Source organism: Rhinatrema bivittatum, chromosome 1 (assembly GCF_901001135.1).
Source record: "Rhinatrema bivittatum chromosome 1, aRhiBiv1.1, whole genome shotgun sequence".
NCBI lineage: Eukaryota > Metazoa > Chordata > Amphibia > Gymnophiona > Rhinatrematidae > Rhinatrema > Rhinatrema bivittatum.
The window spans coordinates 116,834,544-116,851,659 of NC_042615.1; the positions used below are offsets into that span (position 1 = coordinate 116,834,544).

The 17,116-nt window shown below is 43.1% G+C and overlaps 2 protein-coding genes across 3 annotated transcripts in view; one reads left to right on the forward strand and one right to left on the reverse strand.

Moving 5' to 3' along the window:
* Positions 1 to 207: 207 nt before the first annotated feature.
* On the forward strand, positions 208 to 14,174 carry ANKRD37 (ankyrin repeat domain 37). Its single transcript, XM_029586930.1, has 4 exons — positions 208 to 450; positions 706 to 858; positions 5,193 to 5,284; positions 11,489 to 14,174. Exons 1-4 carry the CDS (start codon positions 424 to 426, stop codon positions 11,706 to 11,708), a joined length of 492 nt encoding a protein of 163 aa, XP_029442790.1. The 5' UTR covers positions 208 to 423; the 3' UTR covers positions 11,709 to 14,174.
* A 722-nt stretch (positions 14,175 to 14,896) lies between these two features.
* UFSP2 (UFM1 specific peptidase 2) overlaps positions 14,897 to 17,116 on the reverse strand; it is a 78,673-nt gene continuing 76,453 nt past the window's right edge. For both annotated transcript variants that reach the window (XM_029586921.1, XM_029586920.1), the window contains exons 11-12: positions 15,202 to 15,326; positions 14,897 to 15,078 (exon numbers count right to left, since the gene is read on the reverse strand). In XM_029586921.1, coding sequence (XP_029442781.1) covers positions 14,992 to 15,078; positions 15,202 to 15,326 — 212 coding nt within the window. In that variant the 3' untranslated portion in view covers positions 14,897 to 14,991. The remainder of the gene's footprint in view (positions 15,079 to 15,201; positions 15,327 to 17,116) is intronic.

The window sequence follows — 17,116 nt, forward strand, 5'->3', positions numbered from 1 at the left end:
GTGGACGTGCCTGCTAGCACAGCCGCACGATCGCACTCCCTCCCCCCTCCCAGGCGACAGTGCTGACGTGACGTCGGGCCAATGGAGAGCAAGCTGGGCTAAAGGAGCATCGGAGGGCAGGACGGCAACGCAGGACCGCCCACCCTTCAGTTCAGAGTGCGCCGCGCCCCTCCGGTTTCATTCTCCACGTGCTGTTGTTTTGAGTACGTGCGGCCGGCAGGCAGTGGGCGGGGCGTTTCCGTGTGCATGCTACAATAAAAGCGCCGCTTCGGAGGCGGTTTGGTTCATAATGTGTTAGGTTGAGTATCGGTGAGGTAGGAAGAACTGATATGTGCGTGAGTCCCCTACAATAGCACGGCGGGTCGAGCGCCCTAGAGCTTCCTGCGATTACTCTGGGCATTTGTGCAAAAAGCTCGGCTGACAATGCTGCTGCTGGATTGCAGCTCGGAGGTGAGACTGTTATACGAACGGTATCATTGTTTACTGTATTTAACGTTCGTTAGCGGACGGAGGTATTGTTAGCACGAAATAGATATTATGCGTATAAAACATTATTGACGTTTTACTTTTCTTAGCTGAGAGTGTTTTTTTAAACATATAATATGTATGGTTATTGTCAAAAAGTGTTGCAGTAACTGCTTGCTGAGCAGTTATGAAAGCCTAAAAGTTGCATGACTTTAAATAATGCAGTGTTTTTGTATTTAGCCTGATAGTTTGAGCAGACTGGTGGAGGCAGGCGGAGCTGTGAACGCTCCCAGTGATGCTTTCGGTCAGTCTCCTGCGCACATGGCAGCCGGAGGGGGACAAGCCTTTATCCTGCTTTGGCAACTGCAGACGGGGGCTGACATCAATCAACAGGTAAAAATCCTTTCCTCTCACCATAGACCTAGTTTTCTTTAATACTTTCTCTAAGGAAGTTTAGGGACTAGAAATGTGATTCTTTAACGGGATGCTATCCGCATTCTACAAGGGCAATGTCTCTAATCCTGCTAGAGCAATAAAAGTCAACAAGACGGAAATGAAAGCAAAATGAGATTCAAGCAGAAGCCTCAGCCTGCAAGCTTCTTTATTTTGTGATCCAAACAGGCACAGAAGTTTTGGAAGGCAAATTCTTCCGCTATGCAATAACAGCCAAGGATCAGAAGACCGATTTTGCTGAGCTCTACTGGATCTCTAACAGCTGTAAGGCCTGTCATTGTAGGGAAGGCATCAAAGGCAGGACCTCAAAGTGTGTGTAAAAATGGATACCATGATTCATGATCTCTAAACTCTTCTGTTCTAAAGCAATGTGCAAGAAAAGATAAGGTGGCTTGGGGCATGCATACCAGATTTAAACTATGCATCCTTCTGGTACAGCCATATTTAAAAATACAACTCACTAGTTTTTGCTTTTAAATGGTGTGGTCCACTATTTACTACAGAAATATAAATTTTCTTATTTTTACAGATCCTCAAAATATATATTTTCTTAACATTCAGACAAGGATCCAGAACCAGTGGGTTATGCACCTCTACCAGCAGATGGGAGACTGAGCAAAGCTGATGTAACCCTGTACCGTACATCAGCTTGAGAGAATTTTGTCTCCAGCAGATGGTGGACTGGACATACATCTCCCTAATGAGGATTGCTTAAATTTTAAAGGAGGAAAAAAGGAAAACTATCCTACTCTCCTGTGGTGAAATCTTATGGTCTCCTTCAGTTGAGATTTCTTGCAGTGATTTCTTTGGATCCTTCCCTCATCTTAGTTTGGTAGCTGTTTTTTAGCCAGCATGGAGTTAGCTATAAAAAAAAACAAAACAAAACTGAAAGGCAAGCAGGTACAGGAAGCCAAGCATGGCAGTGAAGGTCCTTGCCCTCTCCCCCTGCAGCCTGAGACTGTGTACTCAACTGGGAGCGCTGAGCTCAGCTAAAAGGAAAAAAAAAAAAAAAAGTTTAGTAGGGATTCCCCTTCCCCCCCCCCCCCCCCCCCCCAGTCTCGGCAGAAGAGACAGGCAGCGGGGAGTGTACATTGTCAAGACTCCTCACCAACACTTTTGCCTCTTAGGAGCAGTGGTTGAGTCCAGTTTGGGGTTTTAGTTCCTCATCCTAGGATGATATTCTTATTTCTCCTCTACTTCCAGGGCTGCATCCAAGTTCTTCATCTGAAGGGAAATCTGAGTCAGGGTGTAGGGTCTAGTGGCTGTAGTAATCTGAGCACATTTATCATGTCCAGTTTCACCTTCACCTTTGCTCTAAATTTGGTACCCCAGTAAACATTTCATCAGTGTAGCCCTCATTCTCCCTGATGATGCTTGGTATCACCACCTTCTCTATTCATCTATCTGCAGACATAACTCACATGGAACTGGTTCCTGTGTGGATCAGGACATTTATTTGGACAGCAGAAGTGGTAACAGCAGTGACAGCTTTGGCAGTTGTCATGGATTTGAACTCCTAGGCTGTGGCGTGGTTGCAGCCAAGTATACAAACTCATTAGGCCCCTACTAACAGCTAGCGGACGCGCCTTTGCTGGGACAGGAGCTGGAGTTTCATTTGTACTAGTCCTATTCCCCATTTGTTGAGTCTTTGGATTTCAGGGGCCAGTAGACTTAAGTCTAGTCCAAGGATCAAAGCAGACACTGAGCAAGAGAATGGTCAGGGTCTGCAGCAGAGGGCAAAGAGAAGAGCAGGCCAAGACACCGAGAGGCTAGTCAGGGCAGACAGGCATGGACAGGGCAGGTGAAAACCAGGGCAAAGAGGCATGACAGAACAAACACAAAGACAAGACAACACAAGAGCAGCATACACTGCAGACAAAGTAGGGGACCTGTTGCTGAGGCAAAGCAGCTTGCACTCGAGCCTCAAATAATCGAGCCACTGATGTCATCAGTAAGCACCTGTATTTATTATAAGAATTTGTATTTACTATTTATATTTATTATTTAGCTATTAACATTGTTCTGTTACCACTTGGTACTATTTCTCTCCTTTACCTCAAACTCTAAGTTCCTACTAAGTTAGCCATGTTATTTATACCCAATCGTTGGATGTAATTGTATATTTGTTTAATTGTTCAATCTGATGTAATTTTCTGTTCCTTGTTCTGTGTAAACCGAAGTGGTATGCACTAGTGCATGAACTCCGGTATATAAAAGCCTATAAATAAATAAATAAATCAAGAAGTGCTATGCAAGAGCTTTCCCACCACGGGGCCTTTATACGGAGGATGGCTGTGGGTGCACGTACCTATGGCATCCTCCCTGCTATTGCAATTTGTGATGACCCAGCAAAAGTAGGGCAGGGTGTGAGGCTATCCTGCAGCTGGCCAACATTGCAGCAATACAATGTTTAATGGCTATTCTTCAAATGTTGAGTACTTCTGGTACCTGTTAAAAGAAGAGACCTACCAAAATTCTGTCTATTCTTCAACTGTCCTGCAAGTAAAACTAGCTAGCCTGTAGAAACTAACTTCTACCGCCATATTTGGAATCTTTGCTTGTTTGCTTACTTGTTGCTTAGAAGTATAAAGTGACTTGTTCTTTCAGACTACAAAATATCTGAAATGTGTAGTTTATGTATTGGTCTCTTTGTAGAGATTGTTGCTTAGGGTTTAAATGTAAACCAGAGCAACTAGAAATTACTACCACAAATATGATGCTACCAATCAAGCTCAAAAGACGTTTACCTAAAGTATTCTATTTGCAGACAAGACAAATGACCTAAATCACTTGCTATCGCTTCCTTTCCTATTACAAAGCAGTACTTGATACAACTGACTAGTAATTTATCCTAATCTGTGATCTAATTTGTTTCTATAAGATTTCTAATAGATCTATTTTAATTTTGATTTGTCTGTTACTTTCACAGTTTGTTCAAATCTTATTTGTGTTAAATTTTTCAGATTCAGTATATAACCAAGAGCTGAGACACTGACAGGCTTTCTAGTGCCCAGCAAAAAACAAAACTAAACCCTGTATATAATAGCTCCCCAGCCCTCTCCTCTGTAACACGTGACCAGTGCATGTCTGTTTAAAAAAAAAAAAAAAGTGTTCTGCTCTCAGACTAATAATCATTCAGGATCATGCTTCACTACTTTGAGATAGTGACTGTATGGTTCTGAAATACGTAAGACTGTTTTTCCGAAAAACAGTTTTCTTCACATACTTTTCAAGCATACACATTTGAATCTGCTTTCTCCAGTGTATGAGCATGGGGGGAGGTTGTCTTCAGTCATTAAGCACTGCAAAATACATTGCTTCACTAGCAGAAGCACTGTCCTTATCCATAATTTAATTCCTTGGTTGCCCACACCTTAACATGAGTGCATACGCCGTAGGAATTGCCTATTACCACTCAATGGTAAAAACTTGGGAAGAATAAAAAACTGCCAGAAGGGGTGCGCCAACTTTAAACTCCTGGGCTCTGAGTAGGAGGGATGGTCTGGCAGGGCCTCTCACCAGCTATTGATCCTCCCACTCTCTCCCTGAGAAATGTTTTTGTGGTGTTGAGGTAGCATTCTGTGAACCAGCAAACTAATGAGTTTCCTGACAGTTTGTGGCTCATTGTGAGGCAAGAACATGTAAAAAAAAAAGAAAATGCAATTAAAAATAAAAGAACATAGCCCTTATGTATATATTATCTTGTAGAGGACATTGTTCACCTATGCCTTGTTGCTGTGAGTCAGAAATATGCAGAACTCTTGGTCCTGGAGCAAACTGTTTACTGATACCTTTCACTGATCAACATCTAATCTAAAAATGCTGACTCCCGTACTCACACTTAAGTGTCTCAGTTCAAGAAGGAACCTACCTTGATGGCCCTGATGCACTAAAGGGTTTTGTGTGTATGGGGATAAATGTTGAGTACTTAAGGACATTCACTGCAGTATTGGCCTTGCTGATGGGGGAAACAGGTGCAGTAATCTTGCTGGGATAAATGTATGTATCTCATACAGGAACCGTGGTATATAAAATCTAATAAATAAATGTATGGCTGCTGTGTGTACCAGGTAAAACAAATCATGTTGTAGATGGCACTCTGGTGCCAGCTTAAGTAACATGAACTAGCTTTGGAAGAATGGACGTCACCAAAGCTGTCTTCGGCCATCTAATCTCAATCATTCCTTACAGCCTGCAGTAACTGTTTTCATTTTGTGCAAGGAGCTGTACTGTACCCATGGAAATGAATGTTTGGTTTTTTTTTCTTTTTCAAGGACTGTTTTGGAGAAACTCCAGTTCATAAAGCAGCCAAAAGTGGGAGCTTGGAGTGTCTTAGTTTGCTTGTTGCTGGTGATGCTAACCTCAAGTAAGTAGAAATTTAACTGGAACAATTTGAAGGCAAATTTTAAGACTTGGCCAAATTACATATTTTTAACAAGTACAAACTTCAAAGGCAGCATGGTGTTACAGAAGAAATCTGCAACATAAATATGAAAATGAAGTTGTGCTAGGTGTTCAAGGGTGAAGCTTCAGCTGTGCAGGATTTATTTTTCATATTTTGAAGCAGTGATGGGGCTAGTATTAAACATCCTTTGGAGGCCTAAGGCTGGATTCTTAGGTCAGCTTTTTCTGCTCCCTGGGTTACCTAGGGCTAGGGATGCTATGAAGGGAGCGCTCACAGCCTCTGGAGAGTGGGAGTTTTGGTCATCGTGCAGTGGTAACACCTGCTGGCTGCATTTAGAGCCTAGAATTGCAGTGATACATGGTCACTGGCCAAGGACTGTTGCCACAATGATTGGACTAAAATACGTTTTTGGGGGTGGGAGAAGAGATTAGAGGAAAAAATCCCCAGGTAATTGTGAACGAAGAAGGGCTCATTGTACTACATCAGCCCTGATTCAGATTGAGCTATAAACCTTAAAAGGGAGTAGGAGGAAACTGCCCTAATACAAGATACAGACCTATCTTGTATTAAGGAATTTGTATAAGTTACCATTTTCTATGAGCTTTCATTGCATTGGTCACTTAGATGGGGCTGTATCACCATTTCCTTTCCTCACTTAAAATAAGTAAAGCAGTGGGGGTTAACACCTCAAGGTCAGAATCTCCCCCCTCCTGATTTTTTTTTTTTTGTAATGTAAAAAAAACAGCTGAACCACTGTTCTTCTCTCACCCACCCCGGCAACATCCCAGACCCTTACAGAGTACACAGTTCCTCACTCTGATCTCCTAACCCTGGCCGGGACCAGTCTTCTCTTACCTACTTCTGACATTACTCTGACAATACTGGACGTGTAGGGTATTAACACTGATTCTATATTTCCAGTGTTACTGACCGTGCATAAGAACATAAATCGCCATGCTCAATTAGACCAAGGGTCCATCAAGCCCAGCATCCTGCGCTAGAAGCACAGAGCAAATAAGGGACTACTGCTCCCAGCCAGGTTGTGGAAGGGGGTCCAGTCTATCAACTAGAGGTTATGGATAGGTGGGGAAAAGAGTGGATTAGGTTTTTTTTTTTAAAATGGGGTGGGCAGGGAAGTCAAATGATACAGCTTCAGTTATTTGTAAGTGTTTTCAGGAGTGTCACTGCATGATCAGGCCTAAAGGCTAATCAAATTTTTTTTTTTTTTTTTTACTGCCAGTTAAGGAGAAACTACTACTTACCTGAGTTTTGTTTCTTCTAAGGAAGGCAGGCTAATCTATACCAGTGGGTTATGCATGCCTACCAGCAGATGGAGACTGAATAAAGCAGACTCTGTCACTGACATAGCTCTGCCCTGACATCAGCCGTCCCTTACCACCTCCAGGAATCAATGGTCCATGATAATCTGTACCCACCTTTGATAAGAAACCTGCCTAACTTCTGATTCAGTAGGTTAGCCCCCACACCTTCATTGTGAAGAGATTCTCTGGATCCAGAGCCTACATCCTCATGAAGCTTCTTAGGTTGAAAGGACTGATCTTCTGAAGGGTCGAATTTGGAGTAGATGCTCCTCTTTAAGAGTGAAATAGACACCCCTTTCTTTTCTATCAGCAAATTGGGGAACCTTGGGATTCGCCCCTTGCTATACACCATCTTCTCAAACTCCCGCATAAAAGAGAACCCTTAAAGGGTCACCTTGTGAAATTGAACTTGGTATACTGACTCAGTTTCACAGCCACAACACGCGCCTAGCAGCTATCACGGAAGCCACCCCTCTAGCAACCATCTGCACCAAGTCAGTCTGCATCGACCAAGAATGCAGCTCCCGGGTCTATCCATGCTTCTTGGGTCTTCTGAGAGAGATGCAAACCAGCCTCAGCCACCAGTCAGTAGCAAGGTTTAAAAGGCATGTTTGAGGATGGCCTCGGTACTCCTATCCTGAACATACTTTAGAGCTGCCCCTCCTTCAGCCAGGATGGTGGGTTGCTTGGTAAAGCAAATGTTGCTTACCTGTAACAGGTGTTCTCACAGGACAGCAGGATGTTAGTCCTCACATATGGGTGACATCACAGGATAGAGCCCCATCACAGAACACTTTTGTCAAAGTTTCTAGAACTTTGACTGGCACCTACTGGGCATGCCCAGCATGGCACTAACCCTGCAGCCAGCAGGGGTCCACTTGTCGTAATTAAATGCTACAGGAAGTGCTGAAAAATAAAATAAAACATGGCCTCCTGAACCATCCAGTCCAGTTCTTCACAGAGACCTGGAGCAAGCAGCCCCGGCTCTGGAAGGGAAGGAGGCAGAGGCATAGCCAGAAGGACCACCGTTGAAGGCGGAGTTGCGGCTCCCAATACCCATCCGGGTGAGGGTTGCCTCGGTGACCCGGTCGCAGAACAGGTCGGTGCCTTTTCTGGATGGGGTTTCTTCAGTGGTGGCTCAGACAATGGCGAGGTCGAAGATTTTCCATCCTTGATGGTCCGAGACTTGCGGTGTCGATGCCAATGTTTCTCTCTACGATCCCCCTCGGTCCTGAGGGGGGAGTAGAGGTAGTCGAAGGCTGAGAAGTCATCAACACCAGACTGTCACCGGCCAGTGGCTGATACTGGTGCAAAGTGGACGGTGCCAGTTCAGACGACATAGATGCAATAGACGGCGTCTGAGTTTGAGAATGGAAGAGAAGTTCCATTTTCTCCATTCTGGCCTTGCAACCTTTTGGTGTCATTAAGGCACATTTGGTGCAAGTCAGGACATCATGCTCGCACCCGAGACACATTACACAGACTTTATGCACATCTGTAATGGACAATGGTGCGAGTAAAGTCCGGGCACAGACAGAACCCCAACACCATGGCCTTTGAAAAATTTAGCCGCAGTACGGTCGATGGCCAGTAGGCGGCGAGGGCCAAACTCTACAGGAATTGATCGAAACCGGGTAAAAAATTTACCGGAGTACCGCAGAGTCAAAAAGTCAAAGGAGGGACCCCTGTGGGGTATGAAGTTGGTTTTTTTTTTGTTTTTTTTTTGTAATTCTGTGAGGAAAATTCCTGTCAAGAATCTCTGTGGAGCTACTTAACCCTCATGGCTACTGCTGCGTGGAAAAAAGACTGAAGAGGGACCCCCTGCTGGCTGCAGGTTTAGTGCCATGCTGGGCATGCCCAGTAGGTGCCAGTCAAAGTTCTAGAAACTTTGACAAAAGTGTTCTGTGATTGGGCTCCATTCTGTGATGTCACCCATATGTGAGGACTTCCATCCTGCTTGTCCTGTGAGAACAGCACATACCAAAGCATCCACTTTTGGGAATCACAATTGTTCCCTTGCCTTCAGATCCAAGGGGTACAAACCTGCCAGAGCACAGCCCCCTTTTTAAACCTTGCCTCCAGGGCATTCCACTCAAGGTCAATTAACTCTTGAATTGGATTCAGGAGGGGAAAAACAGGCTGCTTTGCATCTTCAGGATCTGAGTCAACAGACTCACTTGCCTTTGTGAAAAAACCAGAGTAGAGTCTAATGTGGCTCCAAATTAGATGGAATTTCTCCCTCTTCCAGAGATGAGAAAGCGAAGTCCCCATTGGTAAAATCCATCATATGATCCACATCCCCCTGAAAATCTCCTGGGATAGCCTCCCTGCGACTTCTGCTTGCAGTGGAAGGCCAGAGAACATGATCCCTTTCTAGTAAGGTGCTTTACCTCTGTTGGACACCCTGCGAAAGCTGCAGGCTGTGGAAAAATTCCACCCAGAAGGGATCCATAGCAAGGCCCATAGACTCAAATCTGGCACTTTCCAACTCCTCAACCAGTGATGCCAATCACTGCTTAGCTTCTCAGATCTGGTGCACTGAGGATGGTGTGGCTGTAGGCACTCTGCCATCAGGAACAAAAGGAAGGGGAACAGCACGCTGTGTTATCTCCAGCCCCACTCCCTCTGGAGCCACCATAGGCTGAGGGGATGTCCCAACGTAGACAAAATCTGTAGTAGCCAAATTGCCTTGAGCACCTAAACAGATAAAGCAATGGCTGGATTGCCCTTACACATAAGCCTCACAGATAGCAAGGCACTTAGACCTTTTTTTAGTTTGTCCCTGGCGCCATAGTTTTCCTGAACTTGGTTCTAGGTGGCCTCCTGTGCGCACATCAACTGCATCCGGGTGTACCTGCGCAAATAAGCACACAAATGTAGGCCATGGTCTTGTGTGCACATGCCTAAGCACGCAGGGATAAAAACCGCCACTGCAGCCTGCCACATGGATGACTGAACCAAGCCTGAGAAGCAGGGCCTAACCAAAAGCTACTCAACCAGCCAAGCATGAGCCACTTCCACTCTTAACTCCCCAGAAAAGTGAGATGGAAAAGGGGATAAAAGACAGAGGGAAAGGAAGACCTAGTAAAGAAAAGAGGGGGCCTAAAAGCTCACTTGACTTTTTTTTTTTTTTTTTTTTTACTTGAGCTCAGCCTCCTGCCTGATAGCATGATCTGGGCACTAGCTATGGGGAGAGAAGGCACAAGCCTTCACAGACGAGCACTCCCTTGGCCTTTTTTTTTTTTGTCTATGCCTGGTCAGGCTTCCAGATAGTGCTCAACTAAGAGGGACCGAACAGGTATCACCCCAGGAGCTTAAGCAGTGTGTTTAAATCTTCTCTTCTCTCCTTTTTTTTTTTTAAACCAAAAGCAGTCCCCACAAGGAAAATGTAGGTCAAACATCTGCTGGAGATTAGAGAATACTGGCAGGCTGTGGGTAGGGCCATACGTCAGCAAGTCAGCTTTACTCTGTCTTCATCTGCTGGTAGGAGATCATAACCCAGTGGCATAGATTGGCCTGCCTAACAGGCCAATACAGAAAGAAGAGCAGGCGAGCGCCTGCTCTCCCGGCACGAGCACAGGCCAGTGTCCTGTGTGTGTGATCCAGTAAATAAAAATATGCTAATTGGGGCCTGCAGTAAAAGGAGTGGCAGCTGTCAGCGAGTTTGACAGCAGACGCTCAATTTTGTCGGCATCTGTTCTCTGACCCGCTGACAGCCACAGGTTCAGAAACCGGATGCCAGCAAAATTGAGCATCTGGTTTTCAAGCTGCAGGCTGATTTTAAATTTTATCTTAAATTTTTTACTTTTGGGACCTCAGACTTCATATTGCCATGATATTAAGTCAGAGGGTGCACAGACAAGCAGTTTTTTCTGCTTTGCTATGCACGTCCCGGTGCCAGCAGAAATTAACACCTTCCTTTGGGTAGGTGCTAATTTCTGAAAGTAAAATGTGCAGCTTGGCTGCACCTTTTACTTAGTGAATCACATGGGAATAACTACTAGGGCTATCAACATGCATTTGCGTGTTGCGGGTGCTATTAGTTTCGGGTGGGGGGGGGGGGGGGGTTGGACACGTGTTTGATGTGCTATTACCCCTTACTAAATAAGGGATAAAGCTAGCACGTCAAACGTGCGTCCAACGCGGGTTAACAGTGTGCTCTGCCGGAGTGCACTGTACTGTATCTGCCTGTAAGTGCAGAGGAACCGGATATATTCAAGCTACCAGTTAAGTGATAACTTTAAACCTAAACTGTTATATTAAAATATAGCTGGCTAGGTTTTAAAGCTATCCAGTTATATATATACACACATGTAGCCAGATAACTATAGGTGAATGTATTCAGCGCAATGTTTATCCCCCTGCAAATTTGGGACAAGCTATCTAGATCAGTAAGCTGGAAAGTGGACAACTTGATATTTATTTAAAAGCTTTTCTATACTGGTATTTGTGGGTACATCATATTAGTTTACAGAGAACTTGAGATACAGTAAACAGGGGAGCAAAGGGTAGAACAAAATAACAGCGGTAAATGTACAAGGGGACCTTTTATAAGGTAACAAAAGATAAAATATAGTATTAACCTCCCTCCCCCTTTGTCTTTACTATGGCACACTGTCAATACTAGTATCTCCTGGTGGGACATATGAATGACAAAATGCCAGATCCATTAATAATTAGCTGCTAAACAGACCTGAAATAATGGCTGCACTGTGGCTAAATTGAATTGAAAGGCTTGTGCTATAGGTCCTAGTCTCCATCTGTGAAGGGTGAAACCAAGGCATGACTGTGGTAGGTAGGTTACCTGCTTTTTCAGCCTTAACTTTTCTCTCTTCTTTCTTAGCATATGTAACAACAATGGACAGACAGCTGAACACCTGGCATGGTCATGTGGATTTCTGGAGTGTGCTAAATTCCTTGCCAAAGTGAAATCTACTCAAGTACAGGCCTTATCCTCTGATGGTAGGAGCTGTGTTCTGCTGAGGGAGGCTGTGTCTGTACAGAAGAGAGCAGGCGGTCAAGCAGCTGCTCAGGCAGGCAAAAGGATAAGACTGGATCCTTAAGTTTGGTGCTTTAAATGTAAAAATCACCCCATGGCATATATGGACTCTAAATGGCATTTCCTTGTACCTGACTCATCCTTGGATTAAGGAGAAAAAGTATCTCTGAATGTAAAGATGCATCATCAAGCAGTAGGACACATACTCAAGTTTCTTACATTGATGGATAAATGTCATCCTAGTTAAGAAGTAGCCCCTCTTTAGTGTAGGTGGGGCTCCTCTCTACCACTCGTTTGGCTGGATGACTTGTACACATGGCAACTGAATAGAGCAACAGTAGCCACTGGGATCGTAATGTCCACTACCAAGCGAACAGTATTCTTCAGTACCACTTTTTTCAATGGAGATGGTACAGCATGTTTCTTACCATTTCTGAAATATCTGCACAGAACCTCAAGTGCCAGTTGTGAAAAGCATGCTGAAAGACTGGCTATTTTTAAAGGAGTTTGCCTTTTAGCACATGTGTGTGAAGTTGTGGCCATAAGTTTTTATAACAACAACCACAGTACCACTGCCAAGTGAAATCCTAGCCTATATTAGGCTGAACTCTTGTTTCTTCTAGAAGAAGCTTCCTCTATTTCTGAACATATCATATAATCACCCTAATGCATTTTGTGATACTTTACCATTTTTTAAACCTTCTCTCAGGTGTTCCAGTTCCTTTTCTTTCATAAAAATTACTGTGATGAATATTATTGTGTAACATTCTTAATTTTAAACAATTACTGTAGCAGGAACATGTAGTACATGCAGTGTATTCAGAGCCCTTCACTTTTTCCATGTCATGTTATAGCCTTATTCTAAAATGGATAATATGCATTTTTCTCTCCTCAATCTACTTACAATACCCCATAATAACAGTGAATTCAAGTGTGTAGAAAACTTTGCAAATTAATTTAAAATTGAAAACTGAAATATAGCATTTATACAAGTGGTCACTCTGCTATGATATTTAGTTAAGCTCAGGTGCATCCTGTTTCCACTGATCACCCTTGAGATGATTTTCCAACATGGAGTCCACCTGTAGTAAATGCAATTGATTGGACAGGATTGGGAAAGGCACACACCTGTCTAAGGTCCCACGGTTAACAGTGCAGGTTAGTAAAATCAAAGCCATGAAATTGAAGGAATTGGCTGTATCCCAGTTTGTGTCTAGGAACAGATCTGGGGGAGGGTACAAAAGCCAGTGGCCTGCATCATTCTTAAATGGAACAGGCACGACTCTTCCTCCAGCTCGCCCTCCACCCAACTCAGCGAGTGGGGGGGAAGGGCCTCATTCAGGAGGTAACAAGGAACATGATGGTCATTCAGACAGAGCTTCTGAGTTCTACTGTGGAGATGGGAGAACCTTCCAGAAGGATAACCAGCTTTACAGTAACTCTATCAGTCAGGCCATTATGGTAGAGTGGCCAGAAGGAAACCACTCCTCAGTAAAAGGCACAGGACAACCTACGTGGAGTTTGTCAAAAGGCCCTTTAAGGACTCTGAGCATGGGAAAAAGATTCTCTGCTGAAACCAAGATTGAACTCTTTGGCCTGAATGCAAAGCTTCTCTTAGCTGGAGGCAAGCAGGCACAGTTCAGCACCTAGCAAATACCATCCCGACGGTGAAGCATGGAAGGGGCAGCATCATGCTGTGGGCATGTTTTTTAACCGCAGGAATTAGGAGACTAGTCAGGATCGAGTTAAAGATGAACAGAGATCCTTGATGAAAACCTGCTCCAGAGCACACTCTAACTCAGTGGGGCAAAGATTCACCTTCTAACAGGACTGTAACCCTACTCACACAGCCAGGACAATGCAGGAGTGGCTTCAGGCCAAGTCTGTGAATGTCCTTGAGTGACTTAGCTAGAGCCTGGACTTGAACATCTTTGAAGAGGCCTCAAAATAGCTGTGTATCAACACTCCCCATCCAATCTGACAGAGCTTAAGGACCTGCGGAGAAGAATGGGAGAAAATCTCCAAATCCAGGTGTGCCAAGACTGTAGCAGCATACCCAACAGAATTTGAGGCTATAATCCCTGCAAAAGGTGCCTCAACAAAGTAGTGAGCAAAGGATCAAAATCCTTATATAAATATGCTGTTTAATTTTATATTAATTTTGTACAAATTTCTACAAACCTGATTTCACTTTGTCATTATGGAGTATTAGACATTCCCCCCTCAATCTATGCCCATTTTCCATTTTAGAATAAGGCTGCAACATAATGTGGAAAAAGTGAAGGGGTGTGAATACTTTCTGAATCCATGTAGGAGATTGCTGCTGTATGGGTTGACTGTGATCACTTCTATGACTATAACCTGTTCTTCCCATGCTTATGAGACCTCAAATATTAAAGCTAGGAACACTTTTTTAACATATCTGCTGTTGTAGCAAAATACATGTAGTGCTAAGAATGGTTTCTGAGCTAGCAAATTCACTGTAGCTGGGTGGCATCATACCATAAATTAAATTTGTAATGTTTGTTTTCTGGTTAAACAATGGCCATGAATGTGCCAGTCACAGAACCTTTGATCACCATGCGTACACAGGCTTAATATATAGTACTTTAAAATAGTAACTACAGCTCTTTTACAAGGTAGAAGGTGTTCACTAATTCTCAAAAGCAAAACTAAATCAAACAAATTAAGAGTTACTGTCAAGTAATGATGGGTAGAGTGAAAAGCGTTGTTTAAAACGCCACCCAAAATACAGGTAAAGTCTATCATGTCAGAGGAGTGAAGTCATAGTAAAATTAATAGTAGTCCTATGTTTGAGAGCAAACTTTTACAGGAATTGGCATTTTGGTGCAGGCTCCTTAGTCATGACCCTTGCCCTCTTATGATAGTATACAGATTTAACAGTGCATTGACCATCTGTACTGATAACCCTTCACCTAAAGAAGCCAAACTGTTCTGTCTACATGCTCAATTACCTCTTGCCAACATGTAACTGTGATTTTAGATAGACCATAAAATTTCTGTCAATAGCATTAATTTACTGGGCTGATACCTATTCATGATAGCCAACCACTAGCTGGAACATTTCAGTTTTTAAATTGAAACTACATATTTGTAATAAAGATCCTGTTGTAATGTAAAGCAGCAGCCCTTGTTTAGTCTGGTTAATATATATGTGTTGGGTAACAGATCTGTTCTAGGCTTGGTGTCAAGAAAATATTAAGCTGGAGTGCTTGAAAATAAACAAAAAACTTTCTGTAAAACATGCTGTGTTTTTATTAAACTATAGGGCAAGGGAGGGGATTCTCATGAACAGTTCCATTTTTAATATATATTTTTATAACACATTAAATAACCTTTGGTCGTTGAGGTAAGCAGAGGTTATAATAAGCATTCTGAGTCCAAAACTCTGGACCTTTCCATCCACACCAGCCCTGCAGAAGGAAAAAATAGGTAAATATCTTGCATTTGTTACACGTAGAGGGTTTTAGCTTTGCTTGTGAGCGCACAGCAGAGGGAACATTTCCACCAGTCTCTGTGGTGGCCAGAGTCTTTACCTTTTCTAAAATAAGCTGTAGGTCTTCAGCTCCTGTATAATGTGGATCCAAAATAAGAAACCTGATGTGCCCGGTGGTTTCGTTCCATGCCACTCCCAGAATGGTATGAGCTAACACTCCACCACCTGCAGAGGGGAAATCAAGCCAGTCCAAGATAATCAGCTGGAGAGTGACCAATTACAATCACAATGTCAAAACACAAAGAAAGAGCCAAGAAAATTGCCAAAAATGGCAAAATCAAACAGCAGCAAATAGCAGATTAGATCCTAATGTACCAAATGGTTAGTACCTGTGCTCATTGTTACTCTTACGTGCAAGAAAATTTTTTTGAAAAAAAAGAGACTTTCACAGTACACAAGTGATGTAGCAGACGGGGTGGCCCAGTTAAATAGGGGCACACCATCAGGCTTGCTGATGCGTGTATTATAGTAGGCACTATCGTAGGCTTGTACATTAGGATCTAATTTGATATTTGCTATTGTTTGATTTTGCCTTTTTTGTTGTTTGGCAATTACAATCACAGACATCTACTTCTGTATTCAAAAATGTTCAAAACTTTGCAAAGGGATAGATTTTATAAACACCCATAGGGAGGATGGCTAAAATAATTGCAAGTGGCTGTGTGTTATTTTGCCATGGTATTTTATACATGCATATTATAAAATATGCATATGTTTACCCCACAACATATGCATGTAGGCTAACACATGATTACATGCAATGCATTGAATGCAAATACTTCACCCACCTATTTTTTTAAATCTGTGCACATATATTTTACTCGTCAAAGTAAATTAGGACTTGCTCGGTTGAGTTGGAATTTACACATGTAAGTCAGCCAATTTTAAAACAGGTGCATATCAAAGAAATGAACCAGTTTACGAATTAGTCTACCAGTTTTCCCAGTACTTCTCCAGGTCCTTGCTGGTTCTACAGCCTGAACTCTCCCCCCAGTTCACCCAGACCTCCCATGCAGATCAATTATACCAGATAATTAGCAAGTGTAAAAATACATGAGTAAGTTGGAACATGTATGCGTATGTCTTTTAAAATAGCAACTTTCACATGTAACTGTTGGCCCTGTCCAGGAATGCACCTAATCCACCCTGTTTTACGTGTGTATATATGTGTGTGTGAAAGTGGAAATACATTTCAGACGTTTATAAAATACAGAATATGCGAGTAGCGTCTACGGATGTGTATATATGCTAATTTCTAAGTGCATAACATTTTGAAAATTTACCTTTTAAGTCTTAAGCATAAATGGATGGCTTCCTGCCTTTTTTCAGAAATAATCTGCCCTTGCACTTATAGAGTACAAACACTATGCTCACCAAGCTAAAATCCAATGAGATCTACAGGATGAATCTGCTCACAGCTATTAAATGCATTTTAAATTTGGTTCATGCTTATGTGCTATGTTAAACCAGTAACATACCTAGCAGTAGAGGAATAAGCCTAGATTCTAATAGCAATATCTGCAGTATTCTTTTAATACTTCAGTTGGTAATTAAGGAATTTAGGATTCCTCAATGTTCTAATTTTCACCTTAGAAATTCGGTTAAATTATTTGTATTTTTTTGAAAGCTCCAACCAGACTTGCTCCTGCCAGGGTGAGTGAGGGGTTCCAAGGGGAGACAGGGTGGGAGGGAACCAGGGTGAGCGAGGGGATCCTCTCTCTCTCTCTCTCTTCTATGGCCGATAGTAGCGTGAGCGGGGTGGGGAGAGAATAAACTGAGTAGGGATGTGGGAGGTAGGGAGTGAACCGGGCAAAGTGAGGAGTTCATAGGGTGGGGGGGATGGAGTGAACCTGTGTGATGGGTTTGGCAGGGGAGAGTAAACCAGGGTAAGTGAGGGGATTATAGCGGGGGAACCAGGGTGAGTGAGGGGAGTAGGTGGGGTAAGGAAATGAAAG

Coding starts and splice junctions, on each gene's coding strand:
- ANKRD37 (XM_029586930.1), top strand. CDS start 424: ATGCTGCTGCTGGATTGCAGCTCGGAG. Junction 859..5,192: donor GGGCTGACATCAATCAACAG/GTAAAAATCCTT, acceptor TTCTTTTTCAAG/GACTGTTTTGGAGAAACTCC. Junction 5,285..11,488: donor GCTGGTGATGCTAACCTCAA/GTAAGTAGAAAT, acceptor CTTCTTTCTTAG/CATATGTAACAACAATGGAC.